The 25,827-nt window shown below is 60.6% G+C and overlaps 1 protein-coding gene across 3 annotated transcripts; it reads left to right on the top strand.

Moving 5' to 3' along the window:
• Positions 1-467: 467 nt before the first annotated feature.
• On the top strand, positions 468-25,034 carry SYT2 (synaptotagmin 2). 3 transcript variants are annotated; one of them, XM_039698567.1, is made up of 9 exons: positions 468-485; positions 16,059-16,240; positions 16,380-16,549; positions 17,862-17,978; positions 18,201-18,368; positions 18,520-18,687; positions 19,101-19,218; positions 20,425-20,558; positions 21,205-21,411. In XM_039698567.1, exons 2-9 carry the CDS (start codon positions 16,075-16,077, stop codon positions 21,409-21,411), a joined length of 1,248 nt encoding a protein of 415 aa, XP_039554501.1. In that variant the 5' UTR covers positions 468-485; positions 16,059-16,074. The 3 variants fall into 3 exon arrangements, with proteins under 3 accessions (XP_039554501.1, XP_039554500.1, XP_039554502.1); XM_039698566.1 differs by lacking the exon at positions 468-485 and adding an exon at positions 1,576-1,682; XM_039698568.1 differs by lacking the exon at positions 468-485 and having other exon boundaries at positions 16,075-16,240; positions 21,205-25,034.
• Positions 25,035-25,827: the final 793 nt, after the last annotated feature.

The raw sequence follows: 25,827 nt of genomic DNA, 5'->3' as shown, positions 1-25,827 counted from the left end.
CGTCTCCAAATCTGTTTTCCCCTCCGGAGAGCGATGCTGGAGCAGGGACAGATGCTTCAGGAGCCGGTAATTAATGACGGGATGGCGATGAGCTGTAAGAGGCTGCAGTGGCGCATCCAGGGCCAGGAGAGGGCTCTTCCCATCGGCTCCCGCTGCTCCCGCAGGGCGAGTTCACACCAGTTGGTTACGGTGGGTGCGGTCTCGGACACAGAGGATGTGCCCAGGGCGTGCACCCCGAGCTGCGCTGACTCCAAGCCCTGTGCGGGCAGCAGAGCAGGCGGGAGAGGAGGCAGGGGAGCGGCAGAAGGGTCCCACACATCGTGACATGGGGAATTGCCACGGCGCAGAGCCAGAGGGATCGGTCCGAGCCCTGGGGCGGCGGTGGGGGAAATGCAGAGGGACCACACGGGGATGATGCTGACGCTTCAATTTCAGACGGACTCCGGCGTTTGGAAACACTCAGACGCCGTTTTCAAGAGTGATGGGTAGTGGAGGAACCCTTCGGTTTCGGCAACCAGCCCCCCTGGGCGCTGCAGTGGGGATACGGCGCCATGCAGGGCCCTTCCCCTGCCCCCAGGATCCGGGGGGAGCTCCTGCCTGTCTCTGTGGTGTTGTCGGGGGCTGGTGCAAGGCTGGGAGGGGGTTTTGCTGCAGCAAAACTAGAGTGTGCAGAGGTTTTGGGTGATGCAGCTCCCAGCTGTGCTGGGACCTCGGGATGCTCTCCCTGCTCCAGGCATCACCTCTCTAGAGTGTCTCTGGCTGGAGAAGCTGGAGCAGCCGGCCACCTCCCTGTGTAGTTTAGAAGCTCTGGCTGCGACACTGGGACCGGGGACTGCTGGAATGAAGGTGGTGGAGCCTTAGCTGGGGTGGTTTGGGGTGAGCCCACAGCGTCCCTGTCCCTGGCTCATGTATGGGGAGTAAGGAGTATCCGAGGGCTCCCTTTGCCCACTGAAGACTCCGTTGATGGGAAGGGGATCCCACAGCAGGGGCAAAATTGTCCCCCCACTGCCCTCTGCTCCCCGCCCGGGCTCCTCTCTTGAATCCCATCAGGTTTTTCCTGATGTTTTGGCTCTGAAACCAGAGCTGGGCTCCCAGGAGTCCCTCTGGATCTGGGGGGAGGCACGGTGGAGGTGCCGCCACCACAGCTGCCTCCAGCGCCTCTCTCCTGTGGCCGCAGCAGGGACCCGGCGGGTCCCCGTGGTGGTGACAGTGGTGGGTGACAGGCGGGCGGTGATCGGCGCAAGGTCACTGGTGAGAAGGGACCAGTGCGAGGCGATTGACGCGAAGTGTTCGGTGCTGGCGCCCAGGATTAGCGCCCGCTATGAGGAGCCTGGTGGCCGTCCCTGGTGTCAGTGCCAGTGCTGTGTGTGAGGTGACCCCGGCGCGGGGTGCCTGTGCCCAGAGCCCGTGCTCGGTCCTGATGTGAAGTGCCGGTGTGAGGTGACCCCAGTGGGGGCTTCCCGGTGCTCGGTGCCCAGTGTGAGGTGACCCCATGGGGTGCCCGGTGCGGATTCCCGGGGGCCCGCGGGCGGTGCCGCTCCCGTGCGAGCCCGGGGGGGCCGGGCGGGCCGAGGCCCGGCACCGAGCGCACCGAGCGCGCCCGTCCCGCCCGCCCCGCGCCCAGCGCTGCTCTGCCCGCGCTCGGAGCGCTCCGCTCCGCTCCGCTGCCGCCGCCCCGGCCGGTAAGTGCCCGCCCGCACTCCCACCGAAGTTTCCCCCGCTGCCGCAGCGGCGCGGACTCTGCGGGACGGGGCTGCCCGAGCTCTCGCCGAGCCCGTCCCGGCACCGCCACCCGAGGTGCGGTCGTCCCTCGTGGGGTGGGATGGAGTACTCGCTGCGGGCACCGGGTAGTGCACCCTGCCGGGAGCAGGGCAGGGACCAGCGCTTTTCCCGGGAACCCATCCCGGGACACGGGTCCCTGAGTGCCCAACGCCCGGAGGCTGCCCCTGGGGGGCTGCGCCCAGAAGGCGGCTGGGGACGGAGCCTGGAGGGATGGAGAGGGGGGCGGCCAGTGGTGCAGGAGGCTGCGGAGCTGGCGGGGAGCACTCAGGGGCGTGGGGACCCTCCCGAAAGCGTGGGAGCCCCTGGGAGTGCGGGGCCACCCCGAGGATGCCGCGCGGGTCAAAGGTGCCCTCCGGGCGCTGCGGGATGCTCCAGCTCCTCATCCCTGCGGCTGCCCGGCAATGGGTGCCCTTGGGGTGCTGGCCCCGGGAGTGGCGAGGGCGCGAGGCTGTTCCCGCAGCATTGCGGGGAACCCACCCTGGTGCTGGGAACCCGGGGAGCGGCGTGGCCCCAGCGTGGGCAGCTACAAACCCCGCTGCACTGACGGCTTCTTTAGCGGCCTGGCCAGGAGCCAGCTCCAGACAGACCCTCCGTCTGGACTCCCCCGCCGTGGCTACACCATCTCCGGGCTCCTCTGGCACTCCCTGCGCTGGCTGGGTGCCGTCAGGGTGCAGCCGTGCAGAGGGGTTCGGTCCAGCGCCGGGGATGTCACTCTGGGGTGCCGCAGCCCTTGCTGTGCTCAGCACATCGCTGCTCCCCTCAGCCTAGTTTTAAAGAGTGATCCCAAAGGAGCTCTGCAAATTGCGCAGGGGACAGGCAGCGTTGCAAGGTGACTATGGCACAGGGAGGGGGGGGACACAAGTCTGTGTCACCCATTGCTTCGTGGTCTCCAACTGTATCAGTGCCTCTGTATTTCTCTCTGCACGGGCGCTCCTTGGCGCAGCGCTCTTCTGTCCTCCGAGAGAGAGCGGCCGGGGTGCTGCGGGGTGTCACCCACTGCAGAGTGTCCGACAGCCCAGCCTCTTGCGCTGTGGAGCTGCAGGGCGCTGCTGGACTCCCCGCCTGCTCCTCTGCTGCAGCAAAACTTCAGTCCTGAGCGCAGGCTGGCGGTACGCGAGCTGCTGCTGCTGCAGCGGTGTTACTCCTGCACGCACCGAGCGGCAGCGCAGCCACCGGCAGGAGTCCCCAGCCTGCTGCATTATTGCTCGCTAGCACAGTGCCTCGGCCGCACGCTGCCCAGGGCTGCCCGACCCCCGGGGCATCCCTGGGCATCCCCGGGGCTCTTCGCCCTTGCTGCGTGCGGGTGCTTTTGGCCGCAGGGTTTGGGTGGGAGAAAGTGCGGTTTGCGGTGGTCTGTGTGCAGGTGGAGTGTGACATCAAGGGGGAGGTGATACACCCAAGGTCATTGAGGCCAGCAGTGGCAGCGGGAGTCACCTGTGCTGCTCGAGAACAGCACAAACCCGCACAGCACCCCAGTGCCCCCAAACCCGAGCGCCTCTCAGAGTGATGCTGTGTCTCCTCCTTGCTTACGGGTGTAGTGCAGGGATGGGTCTGACCTTGCCCGATCCCCTGGCACCTTGCCCAGCCTCCCCTGGTGAGCACCCCTGCCCTGCTTGCTGGGAGCCAGCCTGAAGCCCTGGTGCCCCCGATTCTGCAGGGCGAGGACACGTCCCTTGCTGCCTGTGAGCCAGGCGGTGGCAGTGGCACTGAGCAGCACCAGTGGCACTGAGTGCTGGCTCTGCACCCCACTGCCCACAGCACCCACGGTCCCAGAGGAGGGAGGACACACAAATACAGTCATATAGACCCTATATATACATGCACATGGATATATATTGTATATCCATGGCAGGGGGATTTCCAAAACTAGCCACTGTGGTGTTTGCCTCCGACTGCTCCCATGGGAGCTGCCTCCTGCTCCATAAGCCCCAGGGATGGTCACTGTGCTGGAGCTAGAGGCCACTGAAGTGAGCTGGGACTCCCACTCCCCCGCAGGTCCTCCCTCCAGTTCACCATGGTTTTGGCAAAGTCCCAGCTCTGGGAGCCGGATGACTGCGGCTCCTCATTATGACTGGAATTTCTCCTTCCCCAGGCTGCGCAGAGAGCTGCGAGCTGGCAGCCGTGATGTCCTCCAGCAGGATCAATGCCCAGTGTACAGATGGGACCCAGTGCCCACTGGTTTGAAATCCTGTATTTTTTAATTCCCTACTCCCGGCAGTGCAGCTCGGCACCGTGCCCGGCCGTGCTCCTCCTCAGCCTGGTGGCCACCAGCACCTTCCCCGTGCCAGTTATCTGGAGCCGCCGGGAAGTGCAATCGGCAAAAAGCTTTTGCCCTTGGCTGCGGTCGGCCTTTCCCTCCTGGATGATGACCCGGCTCTTCCCCGGCTCGTGCCCTCAGCTCAGCTCCTGCGTGAGCCTGCGCTCCCCAAAGAGCTCTTTGGTTATTAGCCCTAATAATTGTGTTATCGCATTGACTGAACTGTTTCAGATGCCAAAGCTAATTTTGCTTTTCATGCCTTCCTTCATCAGTAATGGGATTTTGATAACATCACGCATCCAAAAGTATTGGATAAACTTGGCATAATTCCCCATTTATTAATTAAACCGTAAATTAGGCAGCGTGCGTCTGGAATCTGAATGCCCCAAACTGGTGTAATCCCGCTGCTGGGGATGGTGCTGGCCCTTTCCTGTCAGCCCTGCGGTGTGGGATCCTGGTGTCTCCTGCTGAGTTTGGGGGCTGCCACATCCTGGTGGGACCACCTGCTCCATTGCTTCCTGCGTGCTGGAAGTTGTGATGTTTCATCAGATCTGCTGTTTGGAGTAGGAATTGTGTTGTCCCTGAATTTAGCTGCTGGTCAGCAGTCAGTCTGGCAGGGCTGCCTGTTCCCCCTGGGGTGATTCTGCCGGTGCTGGTGCTTTGGGAGGGGTGACTGCAGCCAGCTCTGGCAGTACATGTGGCAGTGCTGGGCTGTGTCACATTCCTGCCATCTGGAGCCACATCCCACTCTCCCACACAGGACGTTGTCTGACTGTTGCACTAAACCCATCCCCACGGGCTGGCTGTGCCTCCACTGGCCTGGAAGGTACTTCTGCCACTGACAGGGTGTCCTTCTCCCTGAGCATCTTAAGGAAAGCTGGTGTGTTTTAATTAATCTGGGGTGTTTTCTGCTCCCCAGCTTTTCCCAGCCCTGCAGGGTGCAGCAGACATCGACTCGGCTTGTGCATCCCTGGGGATATGGGGAGACCAGGAGCAAAGTGGGTGCTTGTGGCACCAGGTGTAGGTGGCTGCTGTGGGATGCGATGGGGTAGTCCAAGCCCTGAGTCTGGGCTGAGCTGGAGGTGGCCTGGGGGGACTGTCCTGCTGCCAGACACCTGGGGAGCTGTTTGGGGCCAGGCTGAAGCCATGGGCATTGGGAGTGTCTGTGAGTAGCAGGCAGTGTGACGTGCCTGTGTGCCAGGCTGGTTTGGGATCAGCAGAGCTGACATCCTGGCAGTGCTGGCACGGAATGAGGCATCCCTGACTCCTGTGAGCCTCACGCGGTGCCTCACACCACAGCAATTCCACCAAAACACCATCGAGGTGGGATCAGCCTCCAAACTGCTCAGCATCATCCCAGAGAGATGCCTCCTGCCTTCTCCTGCAGGACACAGGGTGTCCCTGGGGCATGCTAGGACTGAGGGCTGCTGGTTCTGGGGAACCCCAAGTGGCACCACAGCTCCCACTGGCCTCCAGCAGAGGATTCAAGGAAGAAAACAACCCCAAATTTCAGAGCCATGTGTGGATTTATAAGCTCCCTGTGGGCTCTGTTGCTGTCTTTCTCTGTTCCCAGGGGAGTCCCAGGGTTTTCTCCTGGAGCTGAAGCCTGGCAGAGCTGGGTTAGTGCCTGGGATGAAGGTGCTGGCTTGTGCCCACTGTGCCCATGCAGCATGGTGGCACCAGTGCCAGCAGCTTGGCGCAGCCCCTGCCTGGTTCTGCAGTGAGCTGTGTGGGGCTGTGCCAGCTCAGGCACTGCTCTGTGCCACGGGAGAGCTGAGCAGAGACCTCCTGGTGGAGTAGTGTGGGCCTGGCCATGGGGAACCCTTGGAAGGGATGGTGACCACCAACACCAGTTCAGGAACCAGGGTGTTTTGCATCTGGGCTCTTCAGGTTTTTCCAGGGAGGAACACCCTTCTCCAGGATGCACTGGTGAAGCAGCTCCTCTGTGCAGCCCTGAAAGTGTGTGCTGTTGTGCTTGTGCCAACAAAACACTTGGAGTCACACAGGGATGCAGTTCAGAGGGGCCAGGCAGGGACAGACAACCCCCCTGTGGTGTTCAGGGGCTGTGCTCATCACCCCAGCTGCGCTCCCAGCTCTCCCAGTGACATTTCTCCATCTGCACAAGGTTCATTCATGGAACTCAGTCCCGTGTCCTGGCCTTGGTGGGGCTTTGTGCCACAACAAAATCCCCTGGGCTGCTGTATCCTTGCTGATCCCATCCTTGTGCTTCCTCCATTCCCTTTGCCTCCCCAAATGCCACAAGGCTGGAAGGCCCTGGGGACACAGAGCTCTACTCTCCCTCTGGGCTCTCCGTGCCTTGGAGCTGGGCAAGCAGCACCAGCATTGCTCCCACAGGCATCCAGTCCTGGGGGACTGAGCCCAGGCTGACAGGGAGGAGGGGGATGAGCATTGCTGGGAGCTCCCCAGGGATGGGAGATGAGTTTCCTGGATTCTAACACCAGCCCATCAAGACCTCGTGCTTGGCTGGGAGCTGTGGAGATCTCCCTGGAGCCTCCCCCTGGAAATGGCCCCTCGTGGCTTGTGTCTGGGTTCAGCCCATGCTCTGAGCTGGGGAGCAGCACAGAGTGTGCACTCCCTGCTCCTGTCTGGGATCGATCCACGGTGTCTCAGACTGTGCCTGGAGCCACTTCTGGCTCTTCCCCAGGAGCTGACCTGGCTCCTTTTCTCTCCTCCCATGCTGATCTGGAGCCATCAGCATGGCACGGGGCCATGGCTGGGAGTGCTGGCAGTGTGGCTGTGGTGCCAGCAGCATGATGCCCACCCAGGAGGGCAGAACTTGGAACTCCTGGCTGTGTGGTGGCTTCCAAGTGCCAGGGCAGCTCAGCCCATCACCATCTGGTGCCCTATTTAGCTGCTCTCGTGTTGCCTTCAGAGCAAGACAGTGCTGCCGTGGCATCACAGTGCTGGGGAGTGGGCTGGGCTCTGGCAGCACCTGGAACCTGTTTGTTGGGAGGCTGCTTTCCCAGGCCATTCATGGCTCTGTCTGCCAAGGGTGGACTGCTTGTGCTGCCTGGGGTTGGGGTGAGCCTGGTGGTTTGCTGTGGCGGTGGTCAGTGCCATACGGGATGTTCCATATGCCCTGCTGTCCTTGGCAGCAGCTGTGTCCCCACAGCTCAGGATGTGGTGTCCAGCATCCCCAGCTGCCTCTTCTGCCTGTGCCATGGTGGCACATGGCATGAGCCAAAACCCTCTGGAGAAAGTGCTGGTGGTGAATGGTGCCTGCAGCCCCTGCAGCATTCCTGTGGGATGAGAGAGCAGTGCAGCAGTGATGGGAGACAGTGGGAAGCAGAGAGCCACAGTGGAGAGGGGGACAAGGTGCTTATCAGTTCCTTTGCTGTTGGCACCCGAATTTCAGGTGGCTGTGGCTGTGGCAGTGCCTGCCCTGGCTCTGCAGGAGCCCTGGCACCAGTCCCAGCTCAGCTCCCTTCTGCCCTTCCTTTCTGGGGCAGCTGCAAACCAGAGCCAGGCCTGAGCCCTCTACAGAAAATGGGCTTTGGGGGATCAGCACCTCTGGGTGCCAGGCAGGACTCTGAGTGCCCAGCAGTGGGTCCTTCTCTCCTCTCATGTGGGCGCTGGCACTGTGAGCTGTCACTGCCCTCGTCCCCCATTTCTCCATGTTGCTGTTCTGATTTTAGAGGCAAAGGCACAGAAAATCCCTGAGCTGTCTCACTGGGCACCCTGGCACTGGTGGGTGCCAGCAGTGGTCCCCATGAAGGGAGGTGTCCCTGGGTAGGGACAAACCCGAGTCACAATGTTTTGGGGGCCCTGCCATTGCTGAGAAGCTCCCCAGTACCTGCTGGTTGTTGGCTGGGGGGGTCACTTTACAGAGGATGCACAGGGGCGAGCAGGGCAGAGTGGGATCATCCCTTCCCCACATTAAATTTTAGGTGTCCATCCAGTGGGAGACTTCTGGTAGCAGAAGCTGATGGTTTGGCTTGGGAACACCAGAAGCCATCAATCTGGAACCCAGATGATGGACAAAGGCTGCCTTAAGGCTGCATTTTCTGCTAGACCTCGCTTGGTTTCGCTGTGAGTAACGCAGATCCTCTCTCATAGGCAAGCACTGGCTGTGAAACCACCATCAGTTTTAAATTTTTTATTTTACAAGCTTGCCCTCATGAGCTGGGGCTGAGTTTTCTTCCTTGAGACCAGGGGCTCCATGATGAGGAGCCCAGATTCCAGCCGTGGGGCAGTGAGGCAGGAGCTCATCCCGAGCTGGGCAGTGTGGTGCCCTCCTCGGATTACTCATCCCTGGGGAAGAGCCTGTGGCTGGGGCTGCTGAACCCCAGCAAGTCGTTAGTTTAATTAGGGAGCTGGTGGGTGCTGAGGCCATGAGTGGAGCGTGCTCTGGTGGGAGGAGGGTGCTGGCCAGCTCTGGTCCCATCCAGAGATGCTGCTGGAGCCTGCAGGATGGGGAAGCAGTGCTGGGAGTCCCAGTGAGGTCTGGTGGCTCTCACTGGCACACTCAGAGATGGGGGAAGGCTGAGCTTCAGCCCTGCTCTGGAATTTCCTCTCAGGATGCTGCTTCCCATGCTGTGCCTCAGTTTCCCTTGGAGAGTGGGGGTGTCTGGCCAGCAGCACCTGCTCCTACATGGGTTTGGGGACAGGAACACGTGTCCCTGAGAGGGTGATGTCTCAGCAGCTCAGGTCCTGTGGTGTCACTAGCTACAGGAGTATCCTCACCCCATCACACCCCTCAGCTGTAGGAATACCCTCCCCTGAGAAATGTGGAGCTGGGGGAGCAGAGACTCCCCTTGCCCTCAGCAAGGATCAGGGTGGGAATATGGGGGGATCCTGGGGAAAGGCGCTCCCCAAGCCCTGGGAGCTGCTCTGCCATCCTGGGTGCTGAGGGTCTCATCTGGCACTGCTGATGCAGCTGCTGTAGTGTTGTGCTGGGGCTGGGGAAGGGGAATAGGGATGAGATTCCATGGTTTTGCTCTGTTGCAGAGTCCTTTGCACCAGGGTCCTGCAGCATCTCCCCACCCAGCTCCCCTTCCCCTCCTTCCTCCCTCATCCTTTGGTATGGTGCCTTCACACATCCCTTGCCAGAAGTTCTCTGTTAATTAAATGACCATTAGAAGCCAAGTCATGTTTTTGCCTTAATTAGAGTCTCCTGTCTCACCGCTGTGAGCTGAAACTCCGGCCCAGCATGTCCCTTCCATGTCCCAGTGCAATGGGAGTGCTGGGGAGCCGGGGCCGCCGTGCCCGGCTGAGGGGTGCCCAGGCATTGTGCCAGTGCTTCCCAGAGATGGGATCTCCCCCTCCAGCTCCTGACCCCAGAAGCAAAACATCTGTTGGTATCAAAATCCAGATGGGGCACTGCCAAGTATCTCAGCTGTAGTCTGGAATCTCTGCTTGGCCCCGGGCTGCACTGCAGGATTGTGCGGGCTCTGTAGGGCTCAGGCTTCCCTCTGGCATTGGGGTGGGAGAGGTCTTGCCTTGAAGCTGGCTCGGGATTTTCGTTCGTGATCATCCAAGCCCTGGCACACGGCAGCACAGTTTTGGGGTCAGCTCCTCGTTTGTGGAGGTCCGGCGGGTTCCCACATCCCTGTCCCAGCAGGACAGCTCAGACCTGGCTCTGCCATCCCCTAAAGGAGCAATAACTCATCCCTCTAGCCCACGGCCACCCTTTGTTAGCTAACGAGCCTCCTCCAGATCGGGGTCATCCCTTCGGGCTGGGGGGTCGGAGCTGGGACCCCCTGTACCCGCCTGCCCACTCCCAGCCCATGCTCGGTCAGCACTGGCTGCTGCTAATTGCTGCCTCAGCCTCATTAATCTTCACTGTTGCTGTTCCTGCTCTCCATCATCCCCCCGGCCTTCACCTTCCTGGAGGGGAGAGGTTCCTGCTGCTGGAGAGGGGAGGTTCCTTCTGCCCCTGCAGAGGAGCAGCTGGATTCCCCAAAAGCCCTCACCCCGATGGGACTGAGCTCGCTGTGCTGCCGTGTCCAGGGACATCCCGGTCCTTCTGTGCATCCCCAGATTCTCACCCCGGGTCTGGTCCTTTGCAGAACATCCTGGCTGACGAGAGGTCCTCAAAGCCCCTCAGCCAGTGAATCCCCCCTCCATCCTTCCCCATCCCACCCAGACAGGGAGCTGCTGCTGGGGCAGTGGATACCCCTGATGGGACCAGCTCTGGGGAAACCCCAAATCCCCTTTTGTGTGCCAGGTGCTGCAGCAGCGTGTGTGTGGGGGGGTGGTCTCTGGGATGGAGTCTTTATGGAGGAGGAGGGATGAAGGGCTCAGGAGGGGGATTTTTCAGTGTCTAAACTGCTTTTCTGTACACAAGGGATACCCTGGGAATGGGCTCCAGCCTGGGATTTACATCCCACCAGACCTTGGGGTGGTGCCGGCAATGGAATGCAGCAAATGGAATGTGTACAAGGGAGGGGGACACCCCCACCCCCTCTGCTCCCTAAAATCAGCGATGGAGCCAGGGTGTTCACACCAGGAAGGGCTGCTTTGGAGCTCAGGGCAGTTTCTCGGGGTTCAGTGTCAGCTTTACCGGGGGAGGGGGATGGACACCTGGGGCGAGTCTGGGGGCTGAGCCTGGAGGGAGCTCGCTGGATACAGCTCTGGGGGGCTCCTAGGCCAGATGCTTGCAGCTGGGGGACACTGCCTGAGGGCTACAGGGTAACACAGTGTGGGGTGCAGAAGGGTTTTAGGGGCTCTGAGGGTGGTGCAGCATGCAGGTGCAGGCATGAAGCAGGGCTGGGGTGACAGAATAGGGGGGCTGGGAAGTGCTGCAGGCACGGGATATGGGATGTCCTCTGGGGGTGGGGTGCTGCAGTGGTGGATTTGGGTGCTGCACTGAGGGCTGCAGGATGAGGCATTGGGGGCTGCAGGGGGGTGCAGTAGGGGAGAAATTCACCGTGGGGTTGATGGGTTTGGTGGGGTTCAAGGCTACACACTTGGGGGCTGGAGCAACATGGAGCAAGAGAAAGCCCTGTGGGTGCAGAGGGGGCAGCTGGGGGGCTGTGGGGACCCCCACCCCGCAGGGGCAGTGTAGTGGAGGTGCATGGGTAATGTGCCACCCTCGCCACCCTCTGCCCCTGTGGGGTCTCTGCAGCAGCTGCTGAGCTGAAGCCTGTCCTGCTCCATGGGGAGCTCCTGGTGGGTTTTTTTGGTGGGAGGAGGGGTGCAGTGCGTCCTGCCATTCCCATCAACCTCCTCTGATGGGTGCTGCACCCCACGGAGGGGCAGGGGGATCCCCAGGGACCAGCAAGGCAGCAAGGGGTCCCTTCTTAGCCAGAATTTATTCATGATGCCATAACCCGCGCTTGTTCTTCGGCCAAGGACTGATAGAAATGGTTAATTATAAGCCTCATATTTTCTTTATGTCCCTAACCTGCGATCTTGGCGGGGGGTGACGGGAGCAGTGGGGATTGGCGGGGAACAACTCCAAACCAGGCAGGAAAAAAGAGGAAACTCGAAGAACGGCAGCGAGTGCTCGGCAGGGGCAGCCCAGCAGGGTTTGGGTGCGGTGGGGATTGCGGGGGCCGAGCTCCCTTCCCACCGCACCGCCGGCCGCTCGGCTCCTCGCCAGCGGCTGCCGCAACTTGCAAAGAGGAGGGGAAAAAAATTGCAAAAGGAATGAGAAAAAAAAAAACAACCGAAGCAGGCAGCGGAGCCGGAGCAGGACTGCAATGCAGTGCCGCAGCCGTGCCCGCACGGCCCCCGCCCGCTGCCGGGGGAAGGGGCAGGGGCTGGGACTGGGGCTGGGGCTGGGAAAGGGACTGGGGCTGGGACTGGAACAGGGACAGGGACAGGGACAGGGGCTGGGACAGGGACAGGGAGAGTGGCTGGGACTGGTGCTGGGACAGGGACAGGGGCTGGAGGGACAGGGGCTGGCACGGGCCCCTCGCACCGCCAATCTGCGCCCCGGGTGGAAACAGCTCTGCCCCCACAGCTGAGGGCTGGGCTGCCCGCTTGTGCCTGCTGGGCACACGGGATGTGCCCGGGGACGCCCAGTGAGGCGGTGGCACATGGGGGACTGGGCCCCGGAGGTGAGGGGACATCCCCAAGATCACTCTGCCCGCCTGCCTGCTCTCCGTGCCCCACACGCTGCCCCGCGCCCGGCCTGCCCCCACACACTGCCCCGCCCTGCCGGGCAGGAGGCAGAGCAAAGCCTGGTGCCCTGGCCTGGGGGAAGGATCAGCCCCGTCCCCGTGGCAGGGCTCGGCTGGAGGGGCAGCAGCAGTGCCCTGGCCTGGGGGCAGGATCAGCCCCGTCCCCGTGGCAGGGCTCGGCTGGAGGGGCAGCAGCAGTGCCCTGGCCTGGGGGCAGGATCAGCCCCGTCCCCGTGGCAGGGCTCGGCTGGAGGGGCAGCAGCAGTGCCCTGGCCTGGGGGCAGGATCAGCCCCGTCCCCATGGCAGGGCTGGGCTGGAGGGACAGCAGCAGCAGCGGCTCCATTGGCTGGCTCCTCGCAGGCGCCTTCAGGGCCTCAGTTTCGCCCGGGCCTCAGCTCTGCCAGGGCCCGGTGAGCGCCACAAGGGAGCAATTAGTGATGCTAATTAGGTTGCCCGGTTCAAAAGCACCCCCTCCAGCGAGGCCTGGTGCTGCCTGCAGCCCCCAGCCCCGCGGAGGCCCCCAGCAGCCCCCGAAGCAGCAGATCCCCGGCCAGGTGTCTGTGCTGCATCGCTGCCCCGCAGCCCCCGGCACCCAGCTCCTGCCCGCTGGCACTCGGCCCTGGGCGGGTGTGTGCCAGCCCTGCACGGGCCGCGGGCACTGCCTCGCTGGGTGGGGGCACGCACAGCCACGGCTGGCTGCTGGCAGAGCCACACGGGCCTGCCCGAGCGACAAAACACAGCCCGGGCAGGGGTGCACAGCCCCGGGCACACACACACAGCCCGGGCACTCACACACAGCCCCGGGGACAGCCCCGGGCAAACACACACTGTGTGTGCACTCACACACAGCCCCGGGCACTCACACACAGCCTGGGCACTCACACACTGCCCACATGTGCACTCACACACAGCCCTAGCCGCACGGGCCTGCCCGAGCGACAAAACACAGCCCGGGCAGGGGTGCACAGCCCCGGGCACACACACACAGCCCAGGCACTCACACACTGCCTGTGCACTCACACGCTGCCTGTGTGTGCACTCACACACAGCCCGGGCACTCACACACAGCCTGGGCACTCACATGCTGCCCATGTGTGCACTCACACACAGCCCGGACAGCTGTGCACAGCCCCGGGGACAGCCCTGGGCACACACAGCCCGGGCACTCACACACTGCCCGTGTGTGCACTCACACACAGCCCAGGCACTCACATACAGCCCTGGGCACACACACACAGCCCGGGCAGGTGTGCTCACACCTGTGCACAGCCACGGGCACATGCCCAGGCATGAGCATTCACACACACACACGCCGTGCACGAGCGTTTACATACCCTGTGCACATTCACACACACACATTCATACCCTGTGCATGTTTACACACACACACACACACACCCACACACACACACACCCCCACCCTGATACCCTGTGCATGTTTGCACACACACACACACACACCCACACACACCCTCTGCACACACATTACACAAGCATTCACACCGTCACACATTTGCATGTCCCATGCACACCTGCTTGCACAAGTGCACGGACACGCTTGCACCTCCATTTCCACCCGTGTGCAGACACGCACGGACTCTCTCCGTGCACATGCACAGCCCTTGCACACTGACGCCCACCCCAGCTCGCTCAGGGGTGCACAGCCTGCCTGTGCCCGTGCCCACCGTGGCACCCGGGGCTGCAGGGCACTCCCGCTGTACCGCCATCCCGCTGGATGGTGGCTCCGCGCTGCAGGAGCAGCACCGAGATCATCGCATCCCGGGGCTCTGCTGCCCCCCGGGCAGTGCTGGCACCGGCGACCGAGGACCGGGAGGACAGGCGGCTCAGCCAGGTGCCCCCCTGGGTGCTGCCCACCTCGTGTGGCAGCTTTGGGTGCAGAGCGGGTGCCTTGGGGTGTGTTGTGGTGGGGTGCAGCCCTGGGTCTCCCACCTCCTGTTTTCTGGGGAGCTTGCAGGGGGTCAGTGGCCTGGACCCCACACCCTTTGTCCCTGGGTGCAGGGCAGAGCCAGGACTCCTGCCCCAGACCAAGGGGGCAGGATCCAGCACTTGGAGGTTACCCGCAGCAGCCTTTGGTTTCCAAATCCTGTCTCTCCTCCCACCCACCCTGGTGCACATGGGTAGTGATGGGGACAAACCTCTCAAGTGGTGGGGACAGACCCAGACACACAGCCAGGTCTCCTCAGCTGCAGGAAGCTTTGGGGAACCTTCGAGGCCCTCAAGATCAAATAACCCTCAGCTGGCTAGGGGTTAAATGCAGCAGCTCCTGGTTCATCCCAAGAAGGATGTAGGATTGTGGGGAACCTCCAGCATCCTTCTCCAGCCCCCTAGTCCAGCTTTCAGGGCTAGGTGATGCTGATGCTGGTGTTTGGGCTGTGACAGCCCCTCGCTGGGGTGGGAAGGTGGCTGTGGCCAGGGGTGAGCAAGCTGCAGGCTTGCAGCAGGGACCTTGTCTAGGTGGGAGTCACATAATCACATTTTGCTGTGTGAAGGGCTGCCTCTGCCTCATGGGGGGCCCCCCTAGACCCCCACACCACATTCCCCTGGGAGCAGTGGTGCAGTAGGAAGGTGTCCAGGTGTGGAGCCACACTCTGGGTAATTCAGAGCTTGATTCACCTGCAAGGTGCCCAGAGACACACAGCAGTGTCAGTTTGGGGCAGCAACACCTCCAGGTCTCTCTGGCTGCCTTTTTTGAGGTGAGAACACTCCTTTCCAAGTTCTGCAGGAAAGGCAGAGGAGCACCTGGCCCCAGGGGATGATGCTCTTGCCGAGAGGCTTCTGAGGGTGAGGAGGAAAGAAGAGATGCAAGGAAGGGTGTGCACTCAAGCCACAGCTCATCTGCCTCCAGAAACTCCCTTCTGGGTTATCAGTGATCCTGCTGGTCTCTGCTTCCCCTGCTGGAGAGCCTGGTGCTCTCCTTAACCCCCTGGCATTGCGCATTCCCTGGCATTTTTCCCTGCTTTGGTCTTCTCTTGCAAGCTGCTTTCTCATGGGGTTGTGGAGGCACTTTGGGGCTGGAGCTGGGGTTGTGGGGGTACTTTGTACAAGGTTTGCCTGCTGGAGTCAAAGCCACATTTACAAGACCATGGCTATCCCCATCCTTGGCAGGTGCTCAGACCCAGCTGGGCTGGGGAGGGGGTGCAGAGCATGTTGGGCTGTTTTGGAGCCCTGGCTGTGACCTGAACACCTTCCCTTGCTCCATGGAGGAGCAGAGCTGGCCAGGGGAGCCCTATGGGGTTGGGAGGTGTGGCACCCAGGACATGGTACCTGTGACATGGGAGTTGACCCACTGACCCTGCCACTGCTGTGTGGAGGCAGCTCTTCCCGGTTTCCATCCATCCTCAAAATGTGCCCTGCCAAAGCTCCCTGGGGGCTGGAGGAAGAGCAGTGTGTTACTGCTGTTCCCAGACTTGGAAGCTGCCCTGGGGCTGGGAGCAAGTCCTGAGGGTGCCACACCAGTGCTGGGTCCCTGTGGGTGCCCCATGCCTGGGGTCCCTGCCTGAGAAGAGGAGGAGATGGGAGGGCTGGATTTGTCCCAAGTGACCTCATTCTTCTCCCCTGGGGATGCAAACCCCCTCCTCTCATCCCAAGGGGCCTTGCAGGTGAACTCCTCCCAGGAGTGTCCCCATTGTCCCCAAGAGGCTCGGAGCTGGCACTATCATTGATGCAAGGCTGGGTGATGTTCCCAGTGGCTTTGGAGGTGTCAAGGACCAGGAAACCCAGGGGCCAGCTGAGCTTCCCACGGCTTGTGAGGGGTCCAGGTGACCTCTCACAGCCACTGGGTCTGTGCCCCTCTAGCAGAGGATGGGGTGTTGTGGTGCAGCCCGGCTGCCCACGCAGGTGCTGTCCTGGGGACACTGGGGAGGAGTGGGGCAGCAGGGAGCTGTGTGACCAGCGAGATGATGTGTTCCAGGAGCCCCTGACCCACCATGACGTTCAAGCAAGCATCCATGATGGCCCCAGAGGCCACGGCCAGCACGCTGCCCATGAGCACGATGGAGAACTCCACTGAGGCTGCGGGGCCGGGCGAGAGCAAGGAGGACATGTTCACCAAGCTGAGGGACAAGTTCATGAATGAGCTCAACAAGATTCCCTGTGAGTAGCTCCTTTCCCAGGTGTTTCCCTCCTGATGACCTCCCCACCACACTGGTCCCAGTACAACCTGTGGAACAAGGTTTTTGGGTGGCTGGGAGGGAGCTGCAGGGCTGACCACGACACTGGCTTTTGCCCACAGTGCCACCCTGGGCCCTCATTGCCATCGCAGTCGTGGCTGGACTCCTCATCCTCACCTGTTGCTTCTGCATCTGCAAGAAGTGCTGCTGCAAGAAGAAGAAGAACAAGAAGGAGAAGGGCAAAGGCATGAAGAATGCCATGAACATGAAGGACATGAAGTCAGGCAACCAGGTGATGTCCTCCTTGGCTTGGCCAACAGCCCTTCTGGCTGAGTTATGGACTGTGTCAGAGCACTCATAGATCAGGCAGCAGATTGGGATGGAGCCACCAGGACCCTGGGATGGGACAGTGGAGCCAGGACCTGAGACAGCAGCACTGTCCTCTTCCTGTCCTCTTCCAGTGTCTGGTGGCCCAGATGGACCAGGCTCAAGCTGGCCTGGACCTGCCAGTGCTTCACCTGAGCCAGGAAATGTTGATTTAATCCTACCTCCCTCTGGGTCAGACTCATTTCTCTGAGCCTTTAGCTGAGAGTGGAGGCCCACCAGGCCAAAACACCGGGCAGTTTGGGATCACCAAAATGTCTGAGGTGAAGTGGCAGGTGCTGGTAATTCATCCTGGTGGCCAGCCCAAGGCAGGCTTTGGTACCCACAGGCTTGGGGCCACCCCAGCCATTTCAATGGCCTTGACCCGTGGCCGTTTGGAGGGGGTGGGAGAATTTGGGTATCTGCTCCTTCTCTTCAGAGCCATGTGGGCACCATGGGCATGCAGACAGGGCTGGAGCAGGAGAAGGGGAGGTGTGAGGTGGGATCCCCACTGCAGAGCGAGGGCTGCGTCCTGGGGGCTCCGCAGGTGGTGCAAGCCCTGATGCCCCACCCTGCCACGGTCCCTCATGTCTGTGTAATGTGTCTCTCTTTGCCCTCGGTGCCCTCGCTGCCCTGCCCTGGCTGCCTCTCTGCTCGGGGACACCCTCCACGTAAGTGGCACCATGAGCCTCCTTCTCCATCATCCTGGGCGGGATGGGGGACTGGGGACACATCAAAGAGGGGGCAAGGAGCTGGGACTCCCACCCCTGGACTGTGCTTGGAGAGGCAGGAAGAGGGGTGGATTTCCTGGGGACAATCTATTTCTGAGCCTACAAAGCCTGGAAATGGCCCTGATAAACCCTTAGCTCTGGCTGTAGTGCTCCTCCAAGCATGGGCTGGGGGGCACAGGACCCACCACCTGCAAGCACCAAACCTCCTCCACTGCAGTCAATCCCTTGTCCTGGCACCCCTGGCAGCCCCCTGTCATTGTGGCTGGACCAGCACTGGGGCCCCCCCGGGAGCTGCGTGGCTGTGGCACAGCCAGTGCCACCCCCAGCCTGCTCTGTCCATGCTTCATGTCCCCAGCACGTGGGTCTCCTTTCCTCTGCTGGGGAGAACCTGGGTGTTGAGATGCCAGGAGGGTTGGGGTGCTGAGGTGCCCAGAGCTATGGGGCTGGGGCTGCTGGGCTGTGGCTGTTCTGCTGAGCTGGACACCTCGGCTGCCATTGCAGGACCAACAGGACGACGATGACGCAGAGACGGGTCTGACAGAGGGGGAAGGTGAGGAAGAGGAGAAGGAGCCAGAGAACCTGGGCAAGCTGCAGTTCTCACTGGACTATGATTTCCAGGCAAACCAGGTGATGGAGGGGCTGGGGCTCAGCTGAAGAGTGGGGTTTGCCCAGGGGGTGTTGAGAGGAGGACAGGTCTCTGTGCTGGACCTGGGAGGCACATGAGGGAAGGAGGAGCTGGGTGGGTGCTGTGTCATAGGGAGTCCTGCCCCATGTTGGACTGGAGATGAGCCCTTGGCAGCTGCACTGCATGGCTGGGCTGTCTCACTGAGGACTCCTCTGCCCTTCCAGCTCACAGTGGGGATCCTCCAAGCTGCCGAACTGCCAGCTTTGGACATGGGTGGCACCTCAGACCCCTATGTCAAGGTGTTCCTGCTCCCTGACAAAAAGAAAAAGTATGAGACCAAAGTGCAGAAGAAGACCCTCAACCCTGCCTTCAATGAGACCTTCACTTTCAAGGTGAGCCCCTGCATCCATTACACAGGACCTTGTCTCCCACTCCACTCCTTCCCCCTGGCTGTAGCAGTCCTGTGTGCTGACTCTCCTTTCCAGGAGCAGTGGTCCTGGCTCAGGGTCCCCCTTGCAGCCTGCTTGTTGTCCCTTGGTGCAGGTGCCCTACCAGGAGCTGGGTGGGAAGACGCTGGTGATGGCCATCTACGACTTCGATCGCTTCTCCAAGCACGACATCATCGGTGAGGTGAAGGTGCCCATGAACACAGTGGACCTGGGCCAGCCCATCGAGGAGTGGCGGGACCTGCAGAGTGGCGAGAAGGAGGAGGTGAGAGCCAGCCTGCAGCCAGCTGGACCCCTGCCTGGGGGCCTGGGATGGGGGCTGGTCATGGGGTGAGCTCTGCTTTCAGGGCCATCCCACAGCTCTGAGTCCTGATCACTGTGGGGTCCCATCGGGGCACCATGAACATCCTGGCAGTCATTACTGGGATCTAACCTGTTGTTCCTCTGTGTGAAAATGTTTCTATAACAAAAAAATCAAGACTATAAAATATCTTGAGTGCTGTGCTGGGCCTAGCTTGTCCTGGACCCTGTGATCAAACTCTTGTGTTGGTGCACAGGGTGCCAGCTTGTGCCTGGACTGAGCAGGGTTTGAGGAGAACTGCATGTGTGATTGTGTCCAACCACTGGAGTCCCAGGCACTTGCAAGGCTTTGATCTTCCCCCTTGCTCTGCTTGGCAGCCAGAGAAGCTGGGAGATATCTGCATCTCCCTCCGGTACGTGCCCACGGCCGGGAAGCTCACTGTCTGCATCCTGGAAGCCAAGAACCTGAAGAAGATGGATGTTGGGGGCCTCTCAGGTGGGTGACTCAGAGGCAGCCTCCCCGTGCCCTACTGGGGACTCTCAGCATCCTCTGTGGGAAAGGACTCTGGGGCCACCAGCTTGGGAAAATCCGGGAAAACCTCCAGTGCCTCCTCATGCCTTGGAGGCAGCCCCAGGTCTGGCTGGGGGTGAGGGGAGGTGGGCATGGGATGCGTCCCCAACTCTTGGGAAGGACCCTTCAAATTTGGTCCCCCAGGATGCTGCAGGACCTGGGTGCCGAAAGTGCTCCTCTGCCATTTGCTCCTGGTCCTTGTGGCTGGGGACCTCGGTTGACAGCATGTTTTGTGCTTGAAGTGTTTTCCCAGTCCCATCCTGGGGCTGAGCTCTGTGCCCAGGGGTCCTCAGCTCTCTCCAGATGTGCTTCAGCCATGACAAGAGCAGTACCTGCATGGCTGGAAGGACTCAGCTTTATTGTGGGCTTTGCAGCTCCAGAAACAGGGGTCAGGCCAAAACCCTCCCATTGTCACTCACCTGACAGGCCAGTTGTCACTCTATTGTCCCCTGCCTTTCCCTGCTGTGTCCACAGCACAGAATCCCAGAATCATTACTGTTGGGATAGACCTTCAGGACCATCAAGTTCAACTTGTGCCTGGTCCCTACCTTTTCATCCAAACCAGAGCACTGAGTGCCATGTCCAGGCATTGCTTGGACAGCTCCAAGGATGGGGACTCCAACATCTCTCTGGGCAGTTCCAATGCCTGACCATCTTTTCCATAAACAAAGTCTTGATCTCCAGCCTGAACATTCCCTGTCTCAGCTTGAGGCTGTTTCCTCTTTTCCTGTCCCTTGTTCCGTGGGAGCAGAGCCTGATCCCCCCTGGCTGCCCCCTCCTGTCAGGGAGTTGTGGAGAATGAGAAGGTCCTCCTGAGCCTCCTTTTCTCCAGGCTGAGCTCCGTAGCTCCTTCAGCCTCTCCTCACTCTCCTGACTCTCCAGACCCTTCCCCAGCTCTGCTGAATGCAGAAGAGCTCCATCCCTTGGCCAGCTCCCACAAATCTCCAGCCCAACCATTTTGTCTTTGGCATCCATCCACAAACCTCAGACTGTCTCAGGGCAGTCTCTCCCTCATCCTGAGCCGAGCTATCTCCTGGGCCCAAGGAGGTATCCCAGGGTATCCTCAGGGGTATCCCCAGTGGTATCCCCAGGGCACCTCAGCCCTGGCTAATGCCCCATCTTGACCCCCAGATCCCTACGTGAAGATCCACCTGCTGCAGAATGGCAAGAGGTTGAAGAAGAAGAAGACCACAGTCAAGAAGAAGACCCTGAACCCCTACTTCAATGAGTCCTTCAGTTTTGAGATCCCCTTTGAGCAGATACAGGTTTGTCTGATGATTCCTCTGGGATGGCAGATGTCCTAAAGCTGCCTGAGCCCTCGTCCCAGCCTTCCCAGCAGCCTGAGCCACTCCTGCTGAGCTCCTGGTCTGGTTACCCAGGACATTATTCCAGTCTCATCTGGGGCCTGGGCTGATGCTGAGGGCAGCTGGTGTGGGGGCAGAGGTGGGAGGCTGGGCAGCGCCCATGGGAGATGAACCCCAACCCAGATCACAGCTGGAATGGGGCTTTCCTCTGCTCCCGATCCTACAGTGCTCACCCTGAGCATAATAGGGTGGTCCTGGGGGCATTTTGGACTCTTGGCCACTGCTCTCTTCCCCCCCATGCCCTGTGCAAGTCCTGGCACATGCCCCTTGCCCCTGTCCAGGAGCCCACAGCTCTTGCCCAGCCCCACACCATGCCTTGGTGACCCTTCCCAGGTGAATCAGCTCAGGATGAGCTGGGACCCCACTGAGCTCTGCACTCCTCAGAGAAGGACATGAAGGAAGCAGGGAGGGGGCCCTGCCCCAAAATGGGCCACAGTGGGGCTCATCCTTGGGGCATCCCTGGGGCACCCTGGGGCACCCTGGGCCTGTGGAGCTGTCATGGCCACTGCACCTTCCCACCCCTCTAAAAAAAAGTTTCCTCCTTTAGAAAGTGCAAGTGGTCATCACAGTGCTGGACTACGACAAGCTGGGGAAGAACGAAGCCATTGGCAAGATCTTCACGGGCTTGAACTCCACGGGCACGGAGCTGCGGCACTGGTCCGACATGCTGGCCAACCCGCGGCGGCCCATCGCCCAGTGGCACTCGCTGAAGCCAGAGGAGGAAGTAGATGCAGCTCTCGGCAAGAACAAATAGGCAGCTCTGCCGGCCGGCGCGGCGCTGCGGACACTTGACCCAGAGCTACTGATACCTCAGTTCTGCAACCTTCCTTTTGGTTTTTGTTCTAAGCTGAAATGCCCTTCGATGCCTCTGGAAGGGTATCCAGGCAGTCCCAATAGCTTCCAGGGGAAGAGGTTAAAGACATGGATGGTTCTTTTTGTTCTTCAGCATCGCTCCCTTCTGCTGCATGTCCCATTGCCTCTGCTCGCCATCCCTTCCCAGTGCAAAGCCAGCAGCACACCTGGGACCTTCCCCAGCAGCTGTGTCACCAGCCTGCAGCATTCCTGCCACCATCCTGCCCTTGGGATCACGTGGGGAACTGTGGAACGTTGCGTGGAGGTGATACTGGAGGCTGATGGTGCGAGATGACCAGACCCACTGTGCTTGGTTGGGGCATGACCAGCACTGAGTCAGAAAAATGGTGCAGAACACCCTCTGAAGAGACCTGGGTGCCTCCCCCTGGCCCTCCCCAAGGAAGGCTGAGTGCCCCTGGCCAGCTCCAGGTTTGGGTTCTCTGAGGAGAGGCTTGCAGGGGCCATGGATCCTGCTGGGGTGGTGGGGTGCCAAGCCCTCAGTGTTGCAGCAGGAGCTGTGGAGGCCAGTCTGGGCACAACGATCCTCAGGAGGGCTGCTCCATGGAGACACAGGGGGAAATGTGGATGCACCAGCAGCACTGTGTGGATCACCAGCAGCAGCAGCACCACAACCTCTGTTTTGTCCCCAGAGGGGCAGCGCTGGGTGATTTGCACCTGTGTCCCACCATGCTTGGTGAATCCCATAGATCAAAATGCTTCCACGAGGCAGGTTTACAATGAGAGGTCTCCAGATGTGATGGGGGCAACCCCCCAGAGCTGAACCAGGTGTGTCCCCAGAGACTGTCCATCGCATGTCCCATCATTGCTGTGGGTGCCTCAGCCTCAGGACAGCCAGGGGGCCATGGGGAGCTCCAGCCCCACCACCTGCTGCAGGTGGGGATGGCAAGAGCAAGCCTGGGGCCTGGGGCCAACAAGGGACCAAAGCCCCTGACCCCCATGAGCTGTTACTCCCCACCAGGCCATTGGCTGTTAAACCCACCCCATCCTGCTCCCCTTGGGGTATAAGCCATATCCACGACCCTGACAGTGGCTAAGAGCTTCTCTAGGCTACTTCTCCCACTGTCCCAGAAAAGCCCTTGAGCCAGAAAGCCAACACAGCTCTCTGCAGCTGGGAGAGGGTCCAGCAGCCCTGCCCAGTTCAGTCCAGTCTGTACTGGAGCACTGATGTTAGCTCATGTCCCTGTCCCAGCTCCAGCTCCACAGCAGCCTCACTTTGTCTCTGCTCCCTTTGGCTTCCCTGGACTCAGTGTGGGGGTTCCAGCACTGCAGCAGTGAAGGGTTGAGCCCCAGGGATGTGCTGGCACTGGGGACACTGCTCTGGGCTGGGACCGGGTCCAGGGACACAGTGCCAAAACTGAGCTCATCCCAGTGCTGTGGGATGCTTTAGCAGCTCCCGCAGCTCTGACTTCCTGAAGGGCATCCTGGCCCTCTCCAGAGGTGGGGAGATGATGGGAAACTTGGTGGCAGTCACTGGGTTTGAAACTTGGCTCAGGGGGTTCAAATGGACATGGGGACCAGCCCCTGTCCCTGGAGGGCTGTGCAGCTCTGGGACAGGTGCCCAGGGCAGGACATCTCCATCCGTGGGAGGTTTGGGGCTCGGATGGCCGAGCTGCAGTGTGGGAAGGGGATGTTGGACAGGGACCTCTAACGAGCACCTCCACCACCACTGCGGCTGCACTTGGCCCATGCCCTGGTGAAGGTGGCACCGGGGCCACGCTGGGTCTGCAGGGGTCATCCAGCCAGTGGTCTCTCAGGGCCATCTCCAGCTTTAATTAGTCCCTTTTCCTAATGAATGTGTCAGTATCAACAGAAGGGGTCCTGCCCTGCCCCTGTAGCCAAAGGGAGAAGAAGTCTTTGTTTGCTTTTAATAATGGGGAGCTGGAGGGGGGCCGATGCCCCATGGTCAGGAGCACTGCTAGGACTCAGTCTCATTTTGGGGTCCATCCAGGTGTCTGGGGCAGGGGGTGTGGGGTGTATGGGGGCATTTGCCTTACATGGAATGGGTTAAAAGAAGAGGAATTAGAAAAAGCACTGAAATTCTACTGTTTGCAGCCAGCGAGTGTGCATGGCCCCGCAGCCTTCCCAGGGAAGCAGGTACACACGTGTACACCTGCACACCTGCACACCTGCACATCTGCACACCTGCACATCACACCTGCACACCCCAGATGCACCCCCTCCTGTGTGCTCCCCTCCACCCCTCTGCCCCCAGACCCACCGCATCGGCCGGGGTCCGGGGATCCAGGCCAGGAGTGCTGATCCACCCTGGCTGCTTTCCATTCAGACTCTTCAAGCCTTGGAGGGGGAAGACTGTGACTTTAATACATGATTTAATTTTTTTTTTTTAATAAAAAAGGGAAAACCAACCAACATCCTGAAGCCATCTGCGCTGCCTCTGACCCGCCCCTTAGCTGTGTGTAGGTGAATTATATGGAGACATAGCTGTATATACCACGAGCAGTGCATGTGACGCAGCCACGTAGCAGTAGCAGCATGGCCCCAGCCCGGCGGCTGCCACCCTCCCAGCGCCGCCGTCCCCATCTCCGGCCTCCCGCCAGGGAGGAGGCGGCCACTACCAAAACCCATCGCTCGAGAGCTCTCCACCGCCCTGATTTTTCCCCCCCCAGTTAAAATGAAAATCCCCAATTAATCATATAAAAGAAAATAATGCCAAGAAGCAAAGCATGCCAAGCCCGACCCGCCAGCGGAGAGTGAGCTCTCACCGACGCGGCCGTGGTGTCCATGTGTGTCGTGTTCCTGTGTCTTGTCGCGTTTGTCCCATGGCCGGGTAGCAGCTACATCGTGGCTTCGGTGTCCTGTGTCGCGTTGGTGCATCTCACCGTCAGAGCAACTTTAGAAGCCATATTAGAGCACGGTGCACCGGGACCCCCCAGGGACAGGCCCACGGTGAGCCGTGACCCCTTCCCCCCATGTGTCCACGTCCCCCCGGTTTCGTGGGGCTCAGGCTGCCAGGAGCCTCAGTGGCCACCGCCCTGCTGGCCTTGGGTGCCGCTGTCACGCCGGGCGAGGGGACGGGACAACGCTGGGCACAGATGGGATCGACCTGCTGGTGGTGAAAAGGCTTTTTGGAGCAATTTGGGTTATTTCTGCCATGTCCGATCGGTGGTTTCTGTTTTGGGGACGAGAGCTGGCACTTCCCTCTCCTGGTGGCACCGTGGAGCAAACCCAGCTGTGCCATGGAGATGCTCCCCGGGTTAAAAAAGGAAGTGAATCCACGAGCCTTGGCAACAGGCTCGGGTTCCTTTCCTTTTTTCTCCCGATCTGGGACAGAGGAGCCAGCTCCTTTGGGAGTCGCAGGCTCGGCCACTCTCGGCCCCGCAGTGCCGGCCCCGCTCGGACCGTCCCAGCCCCGCAGCGCTCGGCTCCGGCGGAAGCTGCTTTTAATGCCCCTTCCCCTCGTGTGGACTCTGTCGTTCCGTCTCTGATTGTTTGATGGTTATTTTGTAATGATTTACGTCTCCTTATTAAAGAAATGAGCTGAAAGGAGCTGATTCCCTTCTGGTCTTGCTGCTGGGGCTCACGGGGCATCCGTGGTGAGGGGCAAGAGCCAGGGCAGTGAGCCCAGGGATGATGGAGGGATGGAAGTGTGGGTGGAACCCCACAAGGGCCCAGGTTCCCCAAAACACGGAATCATGAAATCACTTAGGTTGGAAAGGTGCTCTAAGATCATGGAGTTCAACTGCTGACCCAGCACTGCCACGTTTACCACTGAATCATGTCCCAGGTGTCACATTCACACACCATTTGAACACTTCCAGAGATGGCAACTTCACTGCTGCCCTGGGCGGTTCTGCCACTGCCTGACAACCTCTTCAGGAAAGAACTTCTCCCCAGTCTCCAACCTAAACCTCCCTAACTTGAGGCAATTTCGTCTTGTCCTGTCCCTGTTCCCAGGGAGCAGAGCCTGACATCACCCAGCTGTCCCCTCCTGTCAGGAGTTGTGCAGAGCCACAAGGTCCCCCTGAGCCTCCTTTTCTCCAGGCTGAGGCCCTCAGCTCTTTCTGACTTGTGCTCTGGGCAGCCTTGAACCCCAGATGAGCAAGGCTGGACCAGACCTGGGGCACAGGTGGGAAATACCAAAGGTCCCCACAGAATTCTTCACCCCAGCACAGAGTCTGGTTCACAGTCACATCCTGCTCCACCAACCCTAAGGGAAGAACTCAACCTGCACCAACCACCTCCGAAGACTGCAGCATGTGGAGGTTCCAGCAGCCTCACCCGAGACAGAGGTTCCCAGATGTGACACCATCTCCTGCCTGTGCCACATTTTGTGCTG

Source organism: Passer montanus, unplaced genomic scaffold (assembly GCF_014805655.1).
Source record: "Passer montanus isolate IOZ18808 unplaced genomic scaffold, ASM1480565v1 scaffold127, whole genome shotgun sequence".
Classification (NCBI taxonomy): Eukaryota; Metazoa; Chordata; class Aves; order Passeriformes; family Passeridae; genus Passer; species Passer montanus.
The sequence above is the reverse complement of the archived record's forward strand: the minus strand, read 5'-3'. Positions and strand labels throughout refer to the sequence as shown.

Bases quoted from the DNA above. Each gene is read 5' to 3' on its own strand.
- SYT2 (XM_039698568.1), top strand. From the start codon at position 16,075: ATGACGTTCAAGCAAGCATCCATGATGGCCCCAGAGGCCACGGCCAGC. The intron at 18,369-18,519 runs GTGAGCCCCTGC...CCCTTGGTGCAG, and splicing joins ATGAGACCTTCACTTTCAAG to GTGCCCTACCAGGAGCTGGG. The intron at 20,559-21,204 runs GTTTGTCTGATG...TTCCTCCTTTAG, and splicing joins TCCCCTTTGAGCAGATACAG to AAAGTGCAAGTGGTCATCAC.